General features: G+C 40.1%; 4 protein-coding genes across 5 annotated transcripts in view; all 4 read right to left on the bottom strand.

Annotated features, from left to right (window-relative positions):
- sgf29 (SAGA complex associated factor 29) overlaps positions 1-20,438 on the bottom strand; it is a 103,588-nt gene extending 83,150 nt beyond the window's left edge. The window contains exon 1 of the mRNA XM_072694310.1: positions 20,435-20,438. The gene's annotated coding sequence lies outside the window, so the exon portion shown is untranslated. The remainder of the gene's footprint in view (positions 1-20,434) is intronic.
- Positions 2,526-15,404, bottom strand: LOC140574464 (uncharacterized). Of its 2 annotated transcripts, XM_072694301.1 has the most exons (10): positions 15,088-15,404; positions 13,239-13,714; positions 11,862-12,209; positions 10,757-10,981; positions 10,253-10,456; positions 9,140-9,685; positions 8,740-8,967; positions 8,413-8,643; positions 6,171-7,571; positions 2,526-5,989 (listed from the first exon to the last, which is right to left on the bottom strand). In XM_072694301.1, the coding sequence occupies exons 1-10, from the start codon at positions 15,275-15,277 to the stop codon at positions 4,706-4,708; spliced, it is 5,133 nt and encodes a 1,710-aa protein (XP_072550402.1). In that variant the 5' UTR covers positions 15,278-15,404; the 3' UTR covers positions 2,526-4,705. The 2 variants fall into 2 exon arrangements, with proteins under 2 accessions (XP_072550402.1, XP_072550403.1); XM_072694302.1 differs by lacking the exon at positions 10,757-10,981.
- Positions 16,252-20,350, bottom strand: LOC140574467 (uncharacterized). The gene is made up of 2 exons (XM_072694307.1): positions 20,025-20,350; positions 16,252-18,280 (listed from the first exon to the last, which is right to left on the bottom strand). The coding sequence occupies exons 1-2, from the start codon at positions 20,221-20,223 to the stop codon at positions 17,295-17,297; spliced, it is 1,185 nt and encodes a 394-aa protein (XP_072550408.1). The 5' UTR covers positions 20,224-20,350; the 3' UTR covers positions 16,252-17,294.
- A 763-nt stretch (positions 20,439-21,201) lies between the features above and the next one.
- Positions 21,202-23,791, bottom strand: LOC140574197 (uncharacterized). The gene is made up of 2 exons (XM_072693949.1): positions 23,466-23,791; positions 21,202-22,534 (listed from the first exon to the last, which is right to left on the bottom strand). The coding sequence occupies exons 1-2, from the start codon at positions 23,662-23,664 to the stop codon at positions 21,618-21,620; spliced, it is 1,116 nt and encodes a 371-aa protein (XP_072550050.1). The 5' UTR covers positions 23,665-23,791; the 3' UTR covers positions 21,202-21,617.
- Positions 23,792-25,982: the final 2,191 nt, after the last annotated feature.

Raw genomic sequence — 25,982 nt, 5'->3', positions numbered from 1 at the left:
AAAGTTAGGTGAGATCTGGACTAAATCCAGTAAAATAAACTAGATTATAAAAATGAAATGCAATTTTTACCATGAATTTCTAGACTCGTTTTAAGCAGTTTTGCGTTGTGAAATCTATAAAAGTGATATTCTCCACAACCACTAAGCTCATTCACCACTGATGGGAGTGACCTGAGACAACCACTCTTTTACAGCCATTATTAATAATTGTTTTACACATTTCTGTTCTTTTTATTTACTCATTATTAAATTATTTAGCAGGACATGTGATCTTTAATATGCACTCTGTCTCCCCAGCTCTGTCTGTAGCTCAGTCACAATGACGATGGCACAAGGCCGTGGAGGGGGTTTGGGGTTGTTTATGGTTGTTGGGAGACTGAGCTGTTCTGCTGAAGGCTGTTCCAGATTGATATGTCAGATACTGTCAGTGTGGGCTCAAGCCACAAGGGTATGAACTATGACCTACCAGACAGCAAGTCGTCTGAGTGACGTTCCCCCCTGAGTGAACTTCTCCACTTTATGGCCAGTGCATGCCTGTTCTGCCTGGCAAATCAAATTAATACCCTAACCCTAACCCTAACCCTATATTTGTCACAAACATAGTAATACACAGCATAACTTGCAGTGAAATGCTTTTCTGACAGTCTGCCCACATCAAAGCTATTCAATAAGATCTAAATTTAAACTAAACCTTAACTTAATGAAATAAAGTGCAAAAGTGCAAAAAAAAATTAAATAAATAAAATAAAAGTTACATTTAAGTTCAATTTAAGTTAAAAAATAAAATAGATATAGAAATATAGAAATATAAGAAGCAAAATAAAAAAAAATAAAATAAAACCATATACAGGCCAGAAGACCAACCGCTTTTCCAACCACTCATTTCTTCTCTTTCACCTTTTCGGAGACTTTTAAGACACTTATAGATTCTTTGAAACAGAAGGACTGGTTGTTGTGTTTAAGTAGGACCTGGTGACAATAGATAAAAACTATAACTATATAAAATATAATAAAATACTACTGGGAATTTTTCATATAATTTAATTCATCAAAGTTTTATTAAAGTCTTGCTGTGGTAAATTACCCCACATGGATCAGCATTTATTATTTATGGATAATAAAACTCAATTAAAATACATGCAGTGTATTTTAACAGTGTTAGTTATGTCAGCTAGGGTTACAACAGATGTAGAATCGTGTTTGGGTGGGAGGCTCGCTGTACCGATAATCAATAGAATTGATTGAACGCCTGATTGTGTTACTTGGTAATTTTGCTCCCCCCCTGCTTTTATGATAAAGCTATCGTCCATTGTTCATAAACTGTAAAATGCAGCATTAAAGGCTATGGCTACGTAAACCAACTAAGAGTGTTTTAAGACAATCTTAACAAGAGAATATTAGCATTTAAGTATATTTGTAGGAACTTCATAGTGTTTAACTTGTGGGCATTGACTACTCTGGTTTTTCATCAATCTTAACAGTTGTTTAGAGGAGATCGTGGTTGAAGAGTGTTGGTACAAGATCTGAAATGTCATTTGATTTATCTGACAGTTTCTAATTGCAACTGGTTAAAGTCTCAGGCCTGATTTGCTAATGCGTACCAATTGCATACTAATTACTAATACTAACTCGTTTTTGAGTAAGTAGTATGTAAATTAGATGTTAAAGTGTAATATACATACTCAGAACTAGACAGTTTTTGAGTGTGGTTATGATGGACATTATTATCGCACAATGTAATAGGAAACAAAGAGAGAAGCTACTCACGCCTATAACAATTATCAGGAGATGCTGCAGAGACGTATGCTGGCATAGTAACTCTTCAACACTTCCTGTTAGTACGTTCTTTTTTTGTATACTAACCTGCCAAACTCGCACTGTTAAGATTAGTATATAGTGTTTACCTAATAGTATTAGTGTGTGGTACGCAACCAGGATACAGCCAATGTCTGAAACATGAACAGAAAATTCTGATCTCAAAGGCAACACAGATGAAAGATAGTCTGCATCATTAGATTTTGCTGAATAGTGTTTGCTATTTATACTGTATCCATCTATTTTCAAAATGTGGTATCTGACCAAGAGTGTCCAACCATTTATGTAAAACTGTTTATTTAAGGTAACTACAGCTCATTTGAGAATAGAAGAATGCATGCATGTATGCTTACTGACCTGTGGGATCACCATGTCTGCATAAGTGATTGGAGCTGTAGAAGGTGGCACTGCAGTGTGGACAACTGTGCTTATTTGTGCTCTGTGACACAATATCTTCTGAAAGGCTGTTATCCACTCTCTTTGGCTTTATATGGAACAAGATAAAGATAACGGGTAAATACAAAGGGATCCCTCGTCTGTGTGAAAAATAAAATAAAAAATAAAACAAACTTCTAAAATGAAACATAAAAAATGCACTGCTTAAAATAAGATTCACTCAGAAAGAAGAAGAAAAAAAGTTATTCATGCCATTGGAATATAGTACTGTGCAGTATTGGGCAATCATAACAATGTATATATAAACCCTTTTATTTTAACAGTACGTATTTATTACACTGGAGCAGTAAAATAATATCAAAATTACAATAAATACACATAAACAGTGCATTGTGATTTATTGTGTCTGTGTATTACCTTAACCGTTTCCAAACCTGTCAGTGAGTAAGCTCAGCATCCATTACTTAGTTTGGCTATCATTATTATATTTTCTTTCTGTAATCAACAGTGTTCGGCTGGCAATTCTTTGCTTGGTTACATTTTATAATTTCAGCAGTAACTGGCAGTGAAATTGTACTGGGTTGAGGTTGTACTGGAGGAACAATTAGGGCAGGGTCCAAGTCGTACTTAATGACTTAGTAGCACCCCCTTTTGGCAGATATCACAGATTGCATTTTTGGGATAGACAGAGTCTCTTGTTTTAGAGAAGTCTGCCTGCTGTTCCATGGAGAAGTCCAACCTCTGTGATGTTCCTGGGCCGTCTTGTGAAGAACGTTTAGGATCTTCCCAGGTTTTTAATTCTATTCAAGAGATTGTAAAGGTTATTCCAAAGGATTCACTGTAAATTTTCAGTTGCTTTGGAGCACATAAACCAGCCTCTTTTCAGTTTTATTTTCTTGACTGTTTTCACACTTGCATCCAGAAATGTATGGTATTTAATTGATTGGTATTCCATTTTTCCATATACATCCTGTGCCAATGGCACACAACCCCAAAGCACAATACATCCACACTCATTCCTAACTGTCTTTTCATCAAACATTGCTCTTTATTTTCAATTTTGGAGATTGTGGAACTTTTGGTGATAAGGCTTCTGGTTTATCTGAGGTTATTCAAAAACTGAATTTGATGGAATCACTGTATTTAATTAAATAATAACCAGAAAACATTTGACCAGAGTTTCAACATGGGAGCTCCTTCTCCTCCTCTCCACATTTGAGTTTTGCATCACTTTAGTTCACTGCTTCGTTCAGCTTTGACTGTCTTGCCTTCACTCTTGGTAGGTTCAGTCGGATTATAGGCTTTGGGAGGTGCAGGTGCGGTTCCACTGGCCACATGGTCTCTTCTTATTTCACTAGAGACTGTTGTCTGGAGGGAAATCTTCAGCACATGAACCCAAGAAGAACCTGTAGAATCTGTACTGGCATTAGGTTTTCTTGCACAGTGACCAGTGTCTAAATCAAGAGACCTCATGGACTGTGGATTAAGATTATCCTATTTGTTGCTACAGGGACTTGCTGATGTGCATTAGTGTTTAGCAGTTCTTCACTTAAGGCTTCTGCTAAGGTACGACAAACAGATTTTTAAGTTTCAATATGAAATAACAAGCTGGACATAAGATTTGGTGCCAGGTACCTTGTGCAAGCAACTGGACGTCATCCATTGCCATATTAGGATATTTACACTTGGGCCACTATAGAGGACTAGCAACAGGCGTCATACTGAACATCCCACAACAGTAAAATGCAAAGCAGATAGTCCTCAGTTGAGATGTCTATGGCAGGTCAATCAGGTGACCGTAAGATACTTCTACCGACATCTATGTTGAACAAGAAGTTTTCTTTTCGCTGCACAGATGATCCAGTAACTTTTACAACTTGGGGCTTTTTCCAGCTCTGCTTTTTCAGGATGCACTGATTGGCGATGCTGTGTCAATTGGCGGCAAGGTTTCTTACAACAGGAGCAGAAATATTTATGGAAGTTAGCTCTTCCTTCATGTTGTTTTCAGAATTGTGGAATTTGGGTGAAATGCTGGCAATCCAGACTTGTGTGATTTGAATAATGCTTGTTTATGCTGCATTCTCTTCAGCTAAAGGCTGGTACAGGAAACAGTTATATTAAAGTAATAATGTAGCATGTATATACACAGTTTTACTGGGTTCATTTCAAAAGTGGAGAAAAGATACTATTTTCATATAAATATACTATATATTAATTGCAGAGTCCAGCAATTTATTCAAGACAACTAATATTTTCATGAAACCTTTGTAGGAGACCCATGCGGTTGTTTTCTGAAACAGAAACACTTTAATAGCAAAACTCTAATAACACCCATTGTCCGATGTGTTGCTTGCTATAGAAAACAAACAAAATTCTAACTGAAAATTATATAATTATACATTTCCATCGCAGTAAAATGCAACTTTTGTTGTAGTGTCAACAGCAGCATACATTTAATAAGTTGGCTAAGCTAGGCTATACACATAGGAAATAATTAACAAAGTGGACTGTGTACCTGTGAGGGGTCACTTTGCCACTTTCTCTTAGACGTTGCTTCTTTGAACTCACTGTCCTGGCTATTCCATTTCCTCTTTACTACAGTGTTGCAATCTGAATCAAGAAGTCTATAACGAAAGCCAGTATCTTCACCATTTTTGTCTGTGTCCTCACTGACATGACTAATGTCCATTTCTGGATGCAGGAGTTGCTGTGTTTCACTGGGAACACAATCCAGAACTGGTGAACAACCTGATTCTAGATTAGGGGCTCTGCTTTTGCTGCCATCAAGATCGAGAACACAAGGGTTTGCTGCTTCAGGATCAGTTTTCTCTACATCACCAATCAAAGTATCTTGGAAGAGATGAGCTGAATAAGGGTCACCTATTGCTAATTGCAGATGAGAAGTGGAGTGAGTTTCTGGAACACTATTGCAAGACTGCAAATTTGGTTCCATATCAGGTTCCACGGTCACGCTGTTGTGAATGTCTGAAATTGGCATGTATGATGATTTTGAATCAAACGTTTTCATTGTATTAGTACTGCCACCACCCAGACCAGGTGTAGCTGAACAAAGAGACTTCTGTATAGTGCTGGGATCAACGTCTGGCTTGGGATTCTTCACTGACTTGGGAAATGTTTCGTGTGCTGCGTTGCAAGTAGAGCCTTTAATGGAATTCTCAGTTTCTGGATTAGGGGTTTTCTGTACCTCCCTCTGCCTTTTTTTCAGGCTAGTTCTTGTATGACCACTGTTAGCAGCTTCAGTCAGAGTCAACTCCTTCCCTGTAGTTTTCTGCTCACATTTCAAAGCATGTTTCCAAAAGTGATTTCTTCTGTAAGACCCCTGACAAAACAGACAATGAACGAGGTCTTTATCCATAGCAGTGTCTGCTTTATCACTGCTGAACATTGACTGTGCCTCGCTTTCTGAGTTTTTCTTACTGCACAGACGGCTCAAAAACTTTTTCCTCTCTTCTGGGGTTTTGCCAAGCCGCAAAGCTTCCATCACCTCAGGTTCCTTCGGGTGATCATACTTGAGGTGCAGGTCTATTTTCCTACATGCTTTGCCACAAAATTGGCAATGCAGAGTCATCAGTCCCTTCTTTGATCGTCTGCTTCTAGGGTGTGTTTCTGAGCCCTCTTTGGAGCTCTGGCTTCTTGCGTCAATGTCCGAGTAACCTCCAGATGATTGAACTGTTTTAATTTCCATCACTGTCGAGGAGGTCATATCTTCAAAGACTTCACAGTTGTCAGTCGAAGCGTCTTGAAGTGCTTCTGACGTCTTCAGAAAGAGGAAAGTTTAATAGAACATGGACAGCATGAACACAATAGTATAATTCCTAATGAATTACAATTAAGGTATAAAATATTTAAAAAGCTATAAAATAGCTACTTTTTTATATTGTACAATACAAGCTACGTCAAAAATCTGGCAGCTTTTCTTCTCTGATAAAGTTGCATACCTGTAGGTGAACAACCTGTTGTTTAATCTTGGTTTCATTATTCATTGCTCTATTCTTGAACGCCTTGAAGTTGACAGACTTTCTTGTACGTCCAGAAGTAGAGTGCATCCGCATGTGCTGTGACAGAGAGGCTTTACCAGCAAACTTTAAACCACAGTTCACACATGTAGAACCACCGTGCTGGCCCCCGAGTTTGATTTCTGCTTGTTGGACAGAGGTGGACAAAACCTCATCTCTGTTAGCTAGTGGACCATCACAGGCACTCCTGTTTAGTATACTCTCTACATTTGGGGCAGCATTACTGGCTTTTCCAGGTGCAGTTTGATGCAGGGCTTGATTTTGCAGGTCACTACATAAAGGAATATTCACACTGGTAGGATTCTGGACCAACTGATTGATGGTGGCACTTTTCAGACCTAACTGTCCAGCATCCATTTCACTTCCTGCTGAAGTTTCCTTTTCGTCTAGATTGTCAGGCATATTTGACCAGTCATCATTATCATCACCATCATCACCACTGTCCACATCTAAAAGTGTTACACAGTCAAACTCTGGGTCAGCCACTTGCTGCAAGTCAATGGAGTTGGATTCGGATGAAATCAATTCTGGAACTGGTAGTAGTACATCAGCAGAATTCACATCAGAAATCCGGGATTGGCCATTGATCGAGTGTGGTGGGATGTCATTAACTATACCAATGAAACTTGGTTTCACACTTGACAAGACGTTACACAAAGATGTTCCTGCATGTTCAACATCCACTTGCCCAAGTTCAGGTTCAGTGTTGATGGTCATTTGCTTGACATCGAGCGAAGAATGACCAAGGTTTTCTACCTCGCCACCTTTTTGCCCAGCCTCTGACATTCTGCGCTGAATTTCTGTGAGCTGCTGGCGCTCTATGTTGACGACCAGCCTTTCAGGGTACAATGTATTTTCATAAGCCTCAGAAACGGAACAAGCCTTTGAGCAATCATTGAAAGTGTTTGGGTTTTCAAGTAGATTTTGTAGATGGTCATTTCCTGGGTAATTTAGAACACTTGAGAGTTGCTGTAGTTCATGTGCACTAGTTTCAGTACTAACCGATCTAAGATCACACTCTCCAGGTGATGCCCAGGTCTTGTATTTAGCCGTAATTGGTTCTAAAACAATTCTAGGTTGCAAACTGAAGGGGCTTGTGGTTCTACTGCTTGATTTTGAACCAGTTCTTGGTCGATTCATGGTGTGGTTGGAAGCAGCACCAGATGAATGCAGAGTTAGTAGGTTGAGTTTTCTGCCACTGCAAACTGATTGAGGTTCAATGGATTCCATAGGCTCTGAAGTACTTGTATGGTCTTGGGACACTGCAGCATGACTCCTAGTCACTGCGAATCCTCCATCCCCATCACTGCTTTCTATCGCAGGCTGCAGGGAGGAAAGTCTGCAATTAGTAATTCTTGACAAGAGAAGTCTACTGGCCACACACTTTGAATAAATAAATGAATAAATGACCACCATGCTAATTTTATTCTGGTTTAAGTAAACAGAGGAACAAACGGAGATGTCAAGGCACTCACTTTGCAGGTAAAACAGCCCTTTATTAAGCAGGTATAATTGCAAATGATCTGTGTTGGGGCCCGTAGGCTTTTTTTTTTGTTTATTTGTGATGATAATGGATGTAATGGATTCAAGACATGGCCTGTTAGCTTTGCTAACCCATGCTTAAAGCTAGATGGCAAATAACAATGTTTTAAAACACCCACCAACATTTGTTTTTAAATGCACGTTTTGCCGCATCCATATTGCTGAAACTAGAAATTATTGGGACTCCTGAGGTTGTAAAATTGTCTGTGGTCCACTTCAGACAACAAAAGAAACGGGCATCCAAAAGCACTTGGACCAGCACTGATATTTGTGTACATGCGCAGGCACAAGTAGTGTCTTTCTGGGCGTCCTGCTAGAATTGCTTACTTGCAAACTTTTTAAAAACTAGATTTTAAAACTTCAAATGGTCTACTCCAGCCTAACATGTCCGGTAACTTCACTAGGTCACTGAGGTGCTATTCCTAAAATTTTTAAACAATACTTGTGTATATTTAAAAAAACAAAAAAACAACAACAAAAAAAAAACATTTACATGACCATCTTTGTGCCAGCAGACAGTACCAACAATTTATTTACAAAAGGTAAAACTCGTTCCTCAAAGGTGTCGGTCTGACATGCAGTCTTTTGTAGTCATCATGGGTTTCATCATAAGTTCTCCTACCTCCTGGGTGCTGGTATCTGGGACTCTGGATCTTGTCAGGTCACCGTAAAATTGTTCTTTGCGCTGTCGGTAGGAGTATGGTTTCTCACATGAGTGGACCTGCATGTGCACCATCAGCCGCATTCCTCGTCGAAAGACTTTATTGCAAAAGGGACAGGGATACGAAGCTTTACCTCCATCTTTTCCATTTTGTGTGGAAGAATCCTCAGTGGATGAACCTTCCTGTGGTGTCTGAAAATGAATAGGGAGGAAAGGAGTGGAGGGTGTTATGCCCAAACACTAGCAATTGAAATAAAACTTTTAATGAAGCTTTTCAACACCAAATACCTGTATATCATCACTCTTCTGTGTCTTGTCATTTACTTGGTCCTCCAAGGCCAGCAGTGTTTTTTGGTGGCGAACCATGTGCATGTTGAGCCAGTTCTTTCTAGAGTAGGCTTTGGTGCAGTGCTCACATTTATAACGAGCAATTTTAGGTTTAGTTTTATTCGATTTTTCATTTTTGGCTTCAGCTGCCTGGACATCAGATGACTTCTCCATGCGGACTTCTGATGGCTTAAGAGTAGGAAGAGGCACAAATATATAAATAATCTCTTATTTAAAAATGCACGATTTCACATCATTATGGTTACATACAAAAAAAAAAAAAAAAAAAAAAACACAAAACAAATGTTAATCTTAATTATCAGCTCAAATATCAATGTTTAGCAAAAAAACAATACCATACCATTGCACCTGTGTCCTGGGTCTCAGACTGCCTGCTGTCAGCACTGTCCTGCATCTCGACAGGGTTCTTAGTTATTTTTTTCTTCTTTTCCACAATGTCCGCAGTAATCTTTTCCGCAAGATTCTGGTTCTGTGCTTTGGCCGTTTCTTCTCTAACTTCTTCCATCACCTGCTGCTGTTGCCTCTTCCCTCGCATCTTCTCACTTATGTGAATCTTCTTGTGGGTTTTCAACCACCCAGCAAGCAGATACACCTTGCCACACTCCTGACACGGAAACGTTTTCTTTGATTTTCTCATGCCTCCTGCTTTTTCAGTAGATTCTTGAGGGATCCTTTCCGATTCCTGTGCGATTTCACTGGATACGTATATTGTTCTGTCAGATTCCTTACTTTTTCTGTTGGCTTCTGAGTCTCTTTCTGATTCCAAAGGTAGTTTATTAGGTTCAACAATCATTGCTGTTGGAAGTTTAATGCCAGTTTCTGACTTTTCAATTCTTCCATTTTTCAATTCTTCTATTTTTCCCTTAAGGGAGACTTCTTTTGATAGCTAAAGAGATTTAATGAAATGTCAATTTCATCATTAGAACAATGTTCACAGCTGTTAAATTTATATTATATTATATAAAAAATAATAATAATAATTATAAATATATATATATATATATATATATATATATATATATATTACACACACACACACACACACACACACACACAACCTAGCCATAACAGAACATCACCATTTGGATGATTTGGAGATGCTCATCCAGCACACAATTTACTTCTTAGCAAAGTGGCTCAGATTCTTATGCTTGCCAATTTTTCATGCTTTTAACAACACATCACCTTCAAGAACTTGCTGCCTAATATATCCCACCCTTAACAGGTGTCACTGGAAGCAGATCATCAATGTGATGCACTTCACTTCAGTGGTGTTAATGTTATGGCTGATTGGTGTACATGGTGATACATAATGATTGAGTTGAGATTCAAGGAGTTGTACATCAAAGTCAGTGTTCACGCAGCGTAAGAAAGCAAAGCGAATGTCTTTATGATGACACCATCCGGGCCTCGTTGTGTGTACAGTGAATGGCATAAATAAAAGGAAACCAACCTGAGGGATAGTTCGACGGTATTTTTTCTTAGAAGCGTTCGGCAAGATCTTTGGAAGAGGATCTCTTTTTTGGATTGTATGGTTCCGAATGTGTGGTGCCAACCACCCTTCACGGCTGAAAACCTTATCACAGTATGGGCATTCAAAGATTTTCTTTAGGGTACAAGCTCTGCCATTTTCAGGACCCGCCTCCTTTGCATTATCCTTTGTCAGCACATGGAATAAAAATATTGAAAATTAATCAAATATGTTAACTACAATACAAATGCATATACTACTATTTACATTTCATCAGAATACACAGAAGAATAACTAAATGTGTAGATAAAGTTTGGGTCATTCAACCAGCTCTTCACATGCAGTCATCTGTACTCTCTCAACAGAACAGAACCCCATTTAATTACGTAAAAGCAGCAAAAAGCAAAAGCAGAGTGATTTGGCTCTACAGTGAAGTTCTGGCTTAGATACTGAATGTTAAAAAGGCCATTTAAGCACTGAAGCTACCTGAGTCGAGACTTGGGAGATACTCTTCTCAGTCTTGTTACTTGAAAGCTGCTTCTTTTTCTGCTCCTTGAGCTCTAACGCATGTTCCTGCTGGTGTGACTTTAAATGGAAGGTCAGCCAACTTGAGCGAGAAAATATCTTCTTGCACTCAGAGCACTGAAATGAAGCATGGCCTCCCGCTTTGCCCTTTTCAACCGCAGTCTCATTTTGTATTGATACTGTTTTCTGAAACAAAATGAAAAATATTAAGGAACAAATGTTTTCACATTTGAAATAATAGACTTAGCATTACATATGCACAAATATACCAATTTATATATATATATATATATATATATATATATATATATATATATATATATATATATATATATATATATACACACACATATACACACATATACACACACACACACACACACACATTTTTCATTTATATGTATATTTATTTCAGAAACCAGTATCATTTCAGTGCTCTGAGTGCAAGAAGACGTTTTCTTGCTCATGTTGGCTGACCTTCCATTTGATGTCTTAACATCTATAACGCTCCGTGTATTTGGGCTGTGTAGACACGAACCCAAGACGGTGTTATTTCACAAGAACACACAATCTTAAATGGTCTACTGCTTTTTTACAACAGTTTGGAAAATAATTATATTTTTATTTGTATTATATGTTTATTATATTATCAGCCGTTGTATAACATATTATACTGTAAGCAAGATGATATTTAGCTTTTTTTTTTTTGGTAATAATTTTAGGAAAGCTGTTCGTAGTAATAACAAGACAACACTAACGGTCGGGGTTTAAACACAGCACAAACTGAACCACTGTCTGACACCAACCTTTACATGTAAACTAATAAAAAATTGACACTGATTGCAAAACATATAACGATACTGCAATATTATAACTACATAATGCATTGTTGTCCCTGGGGGATGGGGTAATGTGTTTGTGCACAGTCACAGGTAACGCCTGGATCCCTAATAACACCCGTCTCATTCCTGAGAAAATGGTCCAAAATGGTCACATGCATAATGCAATGCCAAATAAAGATTTGTCCTTCATTCCTCACTAGAAAGCGCATGTAAAGGTGTTTTACCTTAGGATGCTGCTGTGATTTCTTGTCTGTCTTGTCGTTGCCTTCCTGCTCTTTCTGACTGGCCAGTAGTTTCCCATGGCTCTTCATGTGCATTGCCAGCTGTGATCTTCTCTTAAAGACTCTTTTACACTCCAGGCACCGAGGCATATTTGCTCCAATTTCTGCTGCCCTGCCTTTGCGGCCTGCCTCTGCATGCTTGCTGCTGCCAGTATCATCGCTGGCCTTGTCTGGCTCTGCTTCCGGGGCACTGGGAGCAGTTGGCATTGGAGCACTGATCGTAGCTGATCCAGTACTCCACTCTGTCTGCTCTGATGTATCGGACATATCCTCCACAAACTGCCTTGATGGCTAGATGTGACAAGACGCAAGCGTTAACAAGTTTCCCAATAAATGTAATTTTCCCTTAACATAAAAATAACAAATTTATAAAAATTTCTAGGCCCAATAATTGATTGGTAAGAATTTACAATAGTACATGAAGATATGCATGCAATTTATAATTTAGAGCAAAAAATACATTTTTTACAATATTTATCACAATACATGTAATCACAGACTAAATACATCATTAGCAACAGATTCTTAAAAACCACTATTCAGATACTCTCCAGTACTGAGTACAGTGTATCATATTTAACATCTTCATTCATCTAATGACATTGTTTGTAATAAAATGTGCATTCTATATGCTTAGAAAAGCCCAGCTCTACTATAAATTGAAATAGAAGATTGACTTTTTTGCATAATGGTCTCTGTTACAAAGCACCCAGTCTTCTAAGTCATATCTACAAACACGTAATAATAATAAAATAAAAAGAGAGGAGCTGAACAGACAGCATACGATTTTTTGGAGGGTAAGGACTGACACATGTCTTCCATGCTTTGATTTGAGGAGGCAAGCATCCAGGCCTCCTTCTGTGCTGATTTCCCCTGGATGTCTGAATGGCAGATTTGCTTACCGTCTTCAAACGCAGACTGACGACTCCGCTCTTTCAAGAGTACTTAAACCAGTACTTATCCTGCACTTATTAAAGGCTTACAATTGTACTCGACTCTTACTTGATTTGACATCCTGGCAAGTGTACTATGTGAGCATTGTTCATCTAGGTATCCGTACTGACTTTTGTATTTGGCAGCACTTAAACTTGAGGTATCTTTTATATTCTATTCTATATAAATTAGCTAAGGATATTTTCTGTGTAAATAATAAAGCACGTTTGAAAGTTGCTCTGGATAAGAGTATCTGATAAATCCCTTACATGTAAATGTACTTTATGGTTCATTGTGCTCTTGACTTGCTCATGGCAAGTCATTTTTGTTGGTCATAATTATAAATGCACAAACTAATAATATGCAAAATCAAGCTGTAAAACTCACATATACTTTGGAAAGGCCATGAAGTTTCTTCTTCCTTTTCTTGTCCCCATAAAAACATGCTTTGCGCCTGCGGTACGTGTAGGGCCTCTCAGCAGAGTGGATGCGCATGTGGAACATCAGCCGCTGCTCCCTCCCAAAGACTTTACCACAGTCTGGACAGGCAAAGGACATCCTCTGACTCCTGCCCCTTCCCCTCAAGTGCGCCACTATGGTGGGGTCAAAGTCCAGTGGTGCCATATAACTGTGGGATGAGTCCCACACCATATTGTTGGAAACACCAGAATTAGTGCTTTCAGTGGTCCCAGGATGGACTGTGTCCAGATCGGCACTGCGTACTGATGCTGCGAGGCCGCCGTCAGGTCGCAATGACTGCAGCTCAGAGACATCAATGGGCTCCATTTTGATCGGCAGGCAGTTTAGTACAGATTCATCTTCCACTGTAACAGGCTGCTCAAACCCAGAAGCTTCAATGTCATCTGAGATAGGAAAAAAAAAAAAAAAAAAAACACAAAAGGAATCAACATGATAGCCCTGATAACCTGCAGCAGGATTTCTTGACTTTTAGGGCAATGGTTCAGCCGGAAATAAAAAAAATTACAATTTCCTTTCATTTAGTTTAAAAGCTTAAAACCATCAGTTAGAAAAATCCAACTGGCTGATCAATTAAGTCAAGGGTAAAGGAGAAATTGTGGAAGTTACAAGAAAGTCCAGGTGGAAGATTAGTTTTCAGTTTCAGGTTTATTTGTCATTTGCACAACATGTCAGGACATTTACGCATTGAAATGCTTGTGGTGAGGCTCAGGTTGATGCTCTACAGGAGGACAAAACTACATACATCCTAAAAATATTAAAATATAGTTATATAAAAATTATATTAAATAAATACAAACAAAATATACACAAAATACAGAATATACAAAGACAGGAGGGATCTGTGGAAATTCCTTGATATGTACATTTATGAGACAGGTATAGTCTGAGAGAGAGAATGGAGCTAAATATAAATATGTATGTTTATGTCTATTCCTGTTGTTAGACATTAGACAGGTCCACTACCAGTCCTCTCCTTCCACAAATAAGTAAAAGGAAGGAGGTTCACTTTAGTGTTAACAAGCCAAAGTCCAGTAATACAATGGATGCTGTGAGATGGCCATTTAAAACCTGCAAAGTCTCTACTGTCATTTATTTCACTGGCAACGTACCTGGAAATGTTACTTCCTGTGGACCATAGAGGGAGCAGGACTAGGAGGGACATAAACCGGGTCACTTTTGGAGCGAAACGCATCCCCCTATACTGGCTGGTGCTACGTTCTTCAGGAGAGCACCGTTACTTTACAGCACTGTATGGCAGCGTTCTTGTGATACAGGGTGTTAAAAACGTGAACCACCAAAACAAAAAGCATTAAATTCGACCAAGGTATAAAAAGCAGAAGACATTTCTGCACAGCTTATACACGGTTAGCCGATTTAACTACTGCTAACCGTATATAAGCTGCTAGCTAGCCATCTCGCTAGCCATCTCGCTAGCTAGCACTGGCAAATAGCAAAGCGCGCATCCAGGTCATTGTAAGGATGTAAACAGGGCAAAGTTCCTGTGGTACTGAGGGCATCTTAGGTCGTGTCTTCCACACAACCCAAGTTTGCTAGTGCTACTTACTCACATCTCAATTTTCTCCACTCAACTTCTCAGTTCCACCTTAAATGGTGCAGCAGCTACATTGAAGCGCGTATAACGAGCCTGAACGGACCCGCTGCATCATTTAAGGTGGACTGAGCCATTTGAATTGGACCGCCTTCAGCCTCGACCGTTTTTACCCGTAGCCGAACACCCAGGCTGGGCTAACGTTACCTGGCCAGTCAGTGGGAGTTTCGCCCTCCATCCATCTCAGCCTCCGTCTCAGGACCTCGTTTTCTTTCCGCGCCCGAACCGTCTCCTCTTCGTATTCCAGCACCGTGCCGCCCACCATCTCCATAATCTGCTCCACCGCCGCCATCAGCCGCTCGTTTAGCGCGCGGTGCAGAAGCTGTAGTTTGGTCATTTTCGACGTTTTCTTTCTGCAGATTATTCTGCTTTTATTTAATTAAATTACTCAACGGTGGGTAGCGGAGGAAACAGCTAGCGCTAGCTCGTTATATCTTCTTGTTAGCGCTGTTCTTCTTCCTCCAATAATGTGATGAGGAGGAAATGACTGCCACCTACAGGCTGGAGCGAGCACTGCACAGCGCCACATAGCCCACAGCGCACCGTTATCTCTACAAAAAGGGATTTGATGGTTAGCAGTGTGTCATACTGTGCTAAAACATGGATCATCCTTTTAGCCTTTAATATGAACTTTCTTATATCTGAGGCCTGGATCTTGCTTCTTAAAATTGTGTTCGTCTGTGGATCACTCAAAGGCAGAAGCTTATGGGCCAAGTACTGTACAAGGCCTTGAGTAATTTGAGCTTTGGAAGTTTTTACATAATGAACATATTAACTATTTAAAAATATATACATATAATATGTGTAAATTAAATTGATTAAAAGTAAATCAACAACCTCCAATGATGCACAAGGCAGAAAAGAGAAGTGCCAGAACACTGGGGCGCTAGTCTACTTTCAGTTTATTGATGCCTTGAGTTTATAGGCTACAAATCAACAGTAGTTGGCTAACCTGCTAACAAAGAAAGAGCTTGCTTATTCACTAGCTGGATAATTTTAGCCTTTCCTTCATTATGCTCTTAAATTGCTATTGGCATAATTATCTCAGTGAGCTGCTCTTAATCACTGTCCATATTCCCTATGTGTACTACTTTTACAGAAGACAAGCAACTGCTCACAGTTTTCGTTTATGATGCTTTCCTGTTTGAGTTTCCCCATTTGACTCAGTCTGGCTCACAAACACACCCACAACAACCCAGCAACAAAAATCTGTAAATGCCTTAAACTTCAGGCCTCTGGCATCTGAAGGTCTAGATCACAGTAGTCTATTAACTGAACTCACAGGAAGACCAAATATTGATATTGCTGTATATGAAGAGTTTAATTCCAAAACCATGTACAGCAGAATTAACAATGACTGAAATATCCTGTGTGTTTAAAGTCCACTTGCAACAGCTTAGTTTTTACACTGGAAAAATGTAATGAAAAATGGTTAAATGAAAAAGGGGGAATCCAATGAATTTTCAAAATTTCTGCATAGTTTCATCCCTAAGATTAAAACATGTCAATCAACAATTTTTAAAATCAACTCTGACTTCTTTACCAGGCTTTATTTGCTGTCCAAAATAACCAGTGAGCATTTGTAATAATAATTATACCAAACATAACTAATAAATTACCCCCCCCCAATATAGAATAAAATGAAAAATATATATTGAATTTTTAAACATATATTTTTTCTATTTTTTCTTTACAACCCTGCACAAATGCTAAAGTCTTCTCAAAGCAAAACCTCTGCCAACAGGAAACACATTCGTAACCATTTCACGCAACAGCTTCCTGCCAGGTACCTTTTAGAGGGGTTAAATGCTTCAACACATCAGGTTCATCACCACTAATACGGACACTTCTGACTTTTTCTGACAATTTCTTTACAACAGAGCGCTTCACATCAAATCACTCTGATGACTTTAGTTAAATCTTAAGGACTGAATTATGCAGAAATGATTACAAATCGGTGGATTAACCCTTTAATGCATTTTGTAACTAAACCCTTCAAGTATTAAAAAGATAACAATTTACATGAGGTGTACTGAATGTCTTACACCACTGCTCACACATGACTGCTCAACAATCCATACAATCTTTTCATCCATACAATCTTTATAAGTCTTTAAATTTAAAAATCTCAAACTGTTCACCAGGCAGTCCGTATTTTTGCTCTTTGCTCATGACGTTTTTGGGCTGCCTGAGCACCGAAACTAGGATTTCGTTGCTCTACTAAGGTCCCTCTTAGGAGGACTTTCTACCAAGACAACCCTGATTATTTCTGTTTAGTCTTCCAGTAAGTTTGGTATGCATATAAATATATACCAGATATACATATCCCATGTGGTGTACAAATGCATTTACTTTTACTGTCTTTGTTCTATCAGGTGTTGCTTTAGCAGGTGAAGCTGTAGTGACCGGGCCACTGTGAAGCTCTGATCACAGAGTGAGCAGCAGTAACGCTCTTCGTAGTGTTTGCGCTGGTGTTTCTTCAGAGTGTGCCCGTCGCTAAAGCTCCGTGAACATAGCGTGCACTGGTAGGGGCGCTCTCCAGTGTGGATGCGCACATGCCTGCGCAGGTTGCTCCTCTGGCTGAAGCTCTTGGAGCACCAGGTGCAGCGGTACGGCCGCTCACCCGTGTGCGTGCGCAGGTGCCGCCGGAGGTCGGCTGACTGGTAAAAGCCCTTGCCGCACCAGTTGCAGCCAAAGGCCCTTTCATGAGCCTGCTGGTGGGTCTGTAGCTTTTTCAACTCACTGAACGTCTTCCTGCAGTGCGAGCACTTATACTGTGCATCTCCATGTACTTCGTCTGTCCCTTTCTCAGAGGAACCTGCCGGTATCTGATGAGCCGTGATGTTAAGTCCTTCTCTTTCGGCCATCTGTGCATCTGAGAGAGAGGTGTTGTGGCAGCCTCTGCTGGGACTGAGCGTCGTCTGAGAGGTTTCAGGACTGTAGGAATGGCCCAAGTGTAAAGGGGCATCAGTGTCTGGCAAAGAAACTGGAATTTCTGTCTCCTCTGGCTCAATCTTTACCCTGTGCAGTCTCACAATAGGCAAGGACACATCTAAGTCCTGCTCAGAGTGGTGCTCAGAGTGGTGCTCTTGAGGGCCTGTAGAAGTTAGCGACTCTGTGTGGGATCCCTCTTTCAAAGTATCTCTCTCTTTCTTGTAAAGTGGTACCAGTGCATTTGGACTTTCCTCATTCATTGACCCTTCACTCCATCCATGGTTTTGATTCTGGTCCTCCTGCCCCTCTTGCAGTTCTTCTGCCTTCTCAAGGCTGAAGCTCCAAATCTGTGGCTCACAGGAAGAGATTTCTTCAGAGACAGACTGGGAGGCACTGGGGACTGCTTCTAGACAGAGAGAGGAAAACCAATGGGAAAAGAATATTTTATACCATGAAACACAAAACAAACATAAGCATAATAAAGAAGACATGATAAGACAAGTTATGCATATGAATATGGTGAGTCTGTAAATAACAACCAGCATACCCATAAAATGCATAGTAACAAGTAGGCTGTCAGCACATTATGTGGTTATCTTATTGCTCTCATTTATTTTTACCATTTCCTGCCTGTTCTTTCTCAAAGTGTCCATATAACTTGCATTTTTTTCCTTGCCCATATATTACAAGCTCCATAACCTGCTCATTTTCTGCTCAACTTAGCCAACATCTGTCCAGGCTAAACCATTACTTTTTACTAACTGTAATGTGTAATGTGTAAATGTATTGGTTTGTTTGTCATTACAAAATTCTTTAATAATGTTTCAAAATGGGCTGCCTGTTGTACTTTACATAACTTTTTTTTCAATTTCATTAATATTGGAACATTTCTATGGATCCATTCATTGTGAGTTTATCACTAGGTCAAGTTAAACAGTGCTTTTTCTCCTAACATCAGAATTTGCCTTTACAAAAGCGTAGTCTGATGTGGATTTACGAAAGGGGTGCAACAAGTGCTCACAGCACCCTTGTTGGGGAAATTTAAAGAAACACCCTACACACGCAAGCAAGGGGTGCGAGGGGGTGCTGTTTGGCCTCATTTATTAACATGCTCATGCTCTTAATGAAACTGTGGCTGCTTCCCAATTTCCTACTACCCACTAATACTATAGGGTATAGACTATATACTAATCTTAATTATGTGGGTTTGGGAGGTTGGTACTGTTTTTGTACTAAGAGGAAGTGATGAAGCGTTGCTATTCCAACATATGCTACTGCAAGTTCTCCAGTGGCCTTTGCTGCTGCACTTGCATCGGTATGTGCAACTTTCTAGTCATTTTTCCAGACGTAAGTAGCTCCTCTCTTCCCATTTTGCATTGCATTGTGGAATAATTGTGTCCATCACAACCGCACTCAAAAATCATCTGGTTCTGATTACGTATCTGGGATATTTCTGTATACTGAACCTTGGCAGTTTTATCGATACTACATATTTCGTACTCAAAAACTAGTTAGTATTAATAATTAGTATGCATTTGGGACACACCCTGTTTTTAACATTATTTGATGAATTTATAGCCAGAAAATATTCCTATACCCCTTATAGCACTAAAATAAAAAAATAGTTTGTAGCATATATATCCACTCATTAGTTTACAGTAAAATGCATATTATAAATGTATTACACCGCATATTTTAATAGTACTGAACATCTACACCCTACCAGGGCTTACATGTCTGAACAGTCAGGGCTCCTTTTAGCCTGTACGCAATGTTTCACTCATAGATCATGCTTTTAACTTACAGCATGTTCACAATGCCCTTGCTTTTGTTTTTAAGAGAGCAGCTTCCCGTTTATAAATAAGAAAATCAAGGTTTTTATTGTGGGACTCTTATTTTTACCCTGACTCTAGCAGTGGTCATGTGACCACAAACGCGCTCAGTGATTGGCTCTGCTTCTGGAGCTCCGAAACCTGGAGCCTGGAGCTCTGCATCTGGAGTCTACTGGGATCTCAGCCAGATGCTTTGCAGCTGTCTGAACTGCTCCTGCGATGCTGCAACTTCATCTCTTTTCATTTCAGACTTAAATCCCCCTACAGTCCAGCATGAACCGCACTTCGTGGCCCCACTAAGCGAGTGCAGCGGTTTACCTCGTTTAGCTCGTCCTGCTGCCTCGGCCCTGCACAGCGCTTCCCTCAGCTGCTCCCGGAGTTTGTCGTTCTCGATCCGGGTCTGCTCGGTCTCCTGGCGGTACTCCGTCACTGTGGCTTCCACCGCCTCCAAAATCTCCCTCACGGCTACGGACAAGCGCTCGGTCAAATAGGAGTTTAATATATCCATCTTAGACATTTCAGTCGAAGGAGTGCCCGCACCCCGCTGTGGATGTGGAGCACTGCGACACCGGATCGCTGGAAACAGATACAGGGACAAACGAGAAGCTTCACTAACCGCCTTCCGGTTGTCAGCAGTCTGGATCTCTGGCGTAAAGCAGAATCAGTGGCAGTGATACAGAGGGACCACCAGGCGGCGCCAGAGTCAGACCGAGGCCTTATTTTAGACTGAGTTTGTTCCTAAACAAGAGTCTCAGCAGTTCCCTACAAATCATTTAGAAAAAGCTGAACATCAGAGAGTGTCTGGTGTCTGATCTTGGTGCACACATGTATGATGTAAACCATCATAAACAGAATAGACATGAACACAGACTGCTGAAAAGTGTTTGAAAAGGATCGTAAGGGAAGATACCAATAAAGACAAGTAAACACTATAATAAAATCCACTGTAAAAGTAGCTCAAATATGATGTGAATATGTACATATGCTGATCTGAGGAAAACACTAATGCCGCTGTTATATACAGTATGTTGCCCAATATTGTGAAAGGGTTGTAGTTGTGCAATGTGCATTTATGGCACAGAAAAGAGGTCTAGATCACAATAAGGATGGTTTAATAAATTGTTCTTAAAAAGTGAGCAACATTTTTTACAGCACAGCTTATTTACAGTAGGATAGCCACAAATGTTACCTGTATGTTTTCTAAATATATTTGACACTGAGTTTTATTAAAATTATTTGAATTGAGTTCAACCGTCAGTTGTAAGTAGACGTTATTGCCAGGGAAAGACTGGCTTATGTCATCTACTAGATATCGGTACCATCTTATAGGTGTGGATGTTCACAGATCACACACTGCAATGCCTGCAGCACTACTACGAAATGTTCGTACATCCCATTGGAAATGTGCGATAATCTAGCTGACATTTTTGTTTGTAAATCATTACTTAAATGTGAAATCCATGCATACAAATGTTTTATAAGGACCTTGGTCATATTTAGTCCGATTTATTGTGTATTTAGGAAAGACAAATTCTTGTTTTCTTATGAGTTACCATCAAAACTCCCCCATATAATCAGCATGCATCTGCTTCGGAAAACAGATTAAACATCACTAATGTAGACGATTCTTTCATTCTTCTAAATATTTCTTAACAACAGTCTATTTCACATAAATCAACTCTGAATTCAGATGTTTATTTATTTTTATTTACCACTGGTCAAAAAATTTATCCACTCTCATCATATTCCTCATTCCTCATGAGCACAGTATAAAGAAAGTCTTTTAAATAATTTCTCTCAAGACATTAAATGAGATTGGCTTTAAAATGAATTTTCTTTTCTACTTTTTAGAGCAGCGGTTCCGAAACTGGTCCTCAGGACCCATCAGATGGTCCACATGTTGCTCAGTGCCTATGATATGTGGGCCTTTGGGCGGCCCAAGCACCAGTAGGCCTTCTCTCTTGTGTGGATGCGCACGTGCCTCCACAGGTTGCTCCTTTGGCTGAAGCTCTTGGAGCACCAGGTGCAGCGGTACGGCCGCTCTCCCGTGTGCGTGCGTAGGTGCCGTCGGAGGTCTGCTGACTTGTAAAAGCCCTTGCCGCACCAGGTGCAACAGTATGGACGCTCACCCGTGTGCGTGCACAGGTGTCGCCGGAGGTCAGATGACTTGTGGAAGCCCTTGCTGCACCAGTTGCAGCCGAAGGCTCTCTCATGAGCCTGCTGGTGAGTCTCTAGCTTTTTCAGCTCACTGAATGTCTTCCTGCATTGGGAGCACTTATACTGTGCATCTCCATGGACTTCATCAGTCACTTTGTCTGAGCAACCTGATTGTATCTGATGAGCCGTGATGTGAAACCCTTCTCTTTCGGCCATCTGTGCATCTGAAAGAGAGGTATTGTGGCAGCCTCTGCTGGGGCTGAGTGTCCTTTGAGAGATTTCAGGGCTGTAGGAATACCCCAAGTATAAAGAAACATCAGTGTCTGGCAAAGACACTGGAACTTCTGTCTCCTCCGGTTCAATCTTTACCTTATGCAGTCTCACAATAGGCAAGGACACATCCAAGTCCTGCTCGGATTGGTGTCCTGCAGAGGTTAGCGTCTCTGCGTGGGATCCCTCTTTCAAAGAATCTCCCTCTATTTTGCAAACTGGTACCAGCGTATGTGGGCTCTCCTCATTTGTTACTGAACTATTGCTCCATCCATGGCCTTGATTCTGGTCCTCCTGCACCTCTTGCAGTTCTTCTTTCTTCTCCAGGCTGGAGTTCCATAACTGTGGCTCACAGGGAGAGATTTCTTCTGAGACAGAGTTAGAGGCACTGTGGACTGTTTCTAGACAGGGAGAGAAAAACCAATGGTAAAAGGAACTGAGAGTGAGTCACTATTATATATGAACTTTAGGTATATAAGATAAAATAAGATAATCCTTTATTAGTCCCACAGTGGAAAAATTCTCAGTGCCACACCAGAAAAGGGATAGCAAGACACTCATGCAAAAATGTAGATAAATGACCACTATATATTTACAATATAAATAAAAAGAAGAAAAAAAGCAATAACAATATTATTTACAGATATAGTATAAAGGTCACCATTAAGGAGGTTATCATTAGTGTGATAAATATTGTCACAAAAAAGTGTATCATGGAATAGTTTCAGTACTTCTCAATCAACTGCAGATATCAGGGTGACATTTAGACTGGTTATGCATATAGAGAGAATACAATAGACAACAGCACAAGCATAAATTGCATAGTGACAAATAATTATATGTTATGTATATATTGTGTATGTTGTGGAAATGTTTTACTTTGGGTAGGAAAGGCTTAATCATATATAAAAAAAAAAATAAAAAAAATAAAAAAAATAATAATAATAATAATGATAATGATAATAATAAATATATATCTACACCCTATCAAGGCTTACACATCTTAACAGCCAGGGTTCCTATTTGATTATCATGCCTTTTAAGTAAATACATGCTCAATATAACAGTTTAATTCTCTTTAAACAAGTTTTTCTTTTAAGAGTCCAAACTTCCTGTTAAAGGTAAGAAAAACAGGATGTTTAAAGTGGGACTTTTATTTGTATTTTGACGCTAGCAGCGGTCATGTGACCGCAGACGCGCTCTGTGATTGGCTCGGCTGCTAGAGCATCAAAGGCTGGAACTCCGAGTCTCTTTTCATTTCAGACTTAAATCCCCCTACAGTCCAGCATGAACCGCACTTCGTGGCCCCACTAAGCGAGTGCAGCGGTTTACCTCGTTTAGCTCGTCCTGCTGCCTCGGCCCTGCACAGCGCTTCCCTCAGCTGCTCCCGGAGTTTGTCGTTCTCGATCCGGGTCTGCTCGGTCTCCTGGCGGTACTCCGTCACTGTGGCTTCCACCGCCTCCAAAATCTCCCTCACGGCTACGGACAAGCGCTCGGTCAAATAGGAGTTTAATATATCCATCTTAGACATTTCAGTCGAAGGAGTGCCCGCACCCCGCTGTGGATGTGGAGCACTGCGACACCGGATCGCTGGAAACAGATACAGGGACAAACGAGAAGCTTCACTAACCGCCTTCCGGTTGTCAGCAGTCTGGATCTCTGGCGTAAAGCAGAATCAGTGGCAGTGATACAGAGGGACCACCAGGCGGCGCCAGAGTCAGACCGAGGCCTTATTTTAGACTGAGTTTGTTCCTAAACAAGAGTCTCAGCAGTTCCCTACAAATCACTTAGAAAAAGCTGAACATCAGAGAGTGCTTAACAAATTGTTCTTAAAAAGCAAACGTACTAATTTGCATAATCACCTGGGCTGGGTTTCCCCAAAGCCTGATCACTGACATGATTCTTCAGTGGTAAAGTGAGCATCACACTGAATGCTTTTGGGCCGCTTAGGCCCAGTGCATTTTGGTATGTGTAAAACAGGTTAGGTTTAAACCCAGGTTTAGAGTTCAACCCTCAGGTGTAAATGGATGTTATGTGCTTCTCATCTATTAGAAATTAGTACCATCTTGCAGGTGTGTATGTTCACAGCACTGTAATTCCTGCAGCTCACTGGCAGCACCACTGTGAAATGTCATTCTTTAGATGTGAATTTTCACACACAAAATAAAGACCAAGTCCAGGCATACAAATGTCTTGCTGTCTGAATCTGAGTTCAGTCTGAAGCTCTGAAAGATTTTAACAATAGTAAAATCAACAAAACTCATAATTGCTGGTTTTTATTCACTCTGCTGTCACTGATTATGATACAGCTTTATTTTTATGCTATTTTTTCTTTTCAACCACCACCAGATTGACTAAAGTGAAGTAAGCCTATAAAATTACAAAATTAAAACCACATTTACATCTATAGACAGTTGGACTCTTAATCTGCCACTATTAATATTACCACTCTCAGTACTCTGACCATCACTGCCATGATTATGTTATACTACACCATGATTATTATATACCATATATATATATTATATATATATTATATATACCATATAGATATATTATATACCATATGATTATGATCAGAGCAGTTCAACAGTATAGATGGTTTGGTAACTTTTATCAATAATTTATAAATAGTTCTGACCAGAGGAGGATGGGTCGGTCCCCCTTGTGAGTCTTGGTTCCTCCCAAGGTTTCTTCCTCCAGCTCTGAGGGAGTTTTCCTTGCCACTGTCGCCGTTGGTTTGCTCACTGGGGGTCTTGGATCTTTCATGTCTTCTTATGTTATTTATTTTTCTGTCTTACTAATTATGTAATACAAAAACAAATACATTTTGACTTGACTTGGCATCTCATTAACATCTCAGTAAAGATTGGCCTGCTAAATGAATACACGTTTTAGGCTACTGTCAGTCTGGAAATATTGAGCAGGTCAGCAGATGTAAAGTATACTCAGACATTACTGGATTAAAGATGCAGACATACACTAAGTTGCACCCATTGCTGACATAGATGTACAAATGCACACACACACACAGCTTGTCTAGTGCCTGTAGAGAAGTACTGCAATAGAATAGGACTCATTGGAGCAGATAAACATGAACCTATTGGCACCATGCCTAATGCCAGGCATAGGCTAGAGGGGTACACAGCCCCCCAGCATTTAGCCGTGGAGCAGTGGAAGAACTGTGTTCTCTGGAATGATGGTGCTCCATCCAAACTTTTGGAATGAGCTGGGGAAGAGATCACAGTTGGGGTGGGGATCATCCAAATCTTGACTTCAATAGCGCTCTTGTCGCCGAATGCAATCAAATCCTCACAGCAACGCCCTGCAAATAGAAAGCCTTCTCTGGATAGAAGACACAGTTACTCAGACGAAAGCAGCATCAACTTTTTTTAATGCCCTTTTTTTGGGAAAGAAACAATGAATGAGCAGGTGTCCCAATACTTTTGTCCATGTAGTGTACATATGGTCTTCAGTTATATCAGTTCTATAAGGGACTGCCTTTATTCGAACTACCCTGGCTGGTCATTTAATCATTTTCATAACCAGCTATCCCTTCGAGATTAATTATTTGCACTGCCAGCAGTCTCCCTTCCTGGTTTTAATTTAGCGCAGCTAGATCAGGATGACCTTTATCTGAAGCATATCTAATCAGAGTCCTCTTGTATTATGGGGGGTTGGGCAAAATTAAGACCTGGAGTCCATATAAGAGGCGTGGAGTGTTTGGACCAGGAGAGTAATCATCCAGTAGCTAGCCGAGGTCTCCGCCACTTTCACCTAGTCTTCAGCTTCTATTACCGTCACAGTCAAACTGCAGGCCTGCAGCTTGCCAAACACTGAGGCAGGGAC

This window comes from Salminus brasiliensis, chromosome 12 (genome assembly GCF_030463535.1).
Source record: "Salminus brasiliensis chromosome 12, fSalBra1.hap2, whole genome shotgun sequence".
NCBI classification, from domain to species: domain Eukaryota; kingdom Metazoa; phylum Chordata; class Actinopteri; order Characiformes; family Bryconidae; genus Salminus; species Salminus brasiliensis.
Note: the sequence above shows the minus strand (reverse complement) of the source record. Positions and strands in the feature narration are given on the sequence as shown.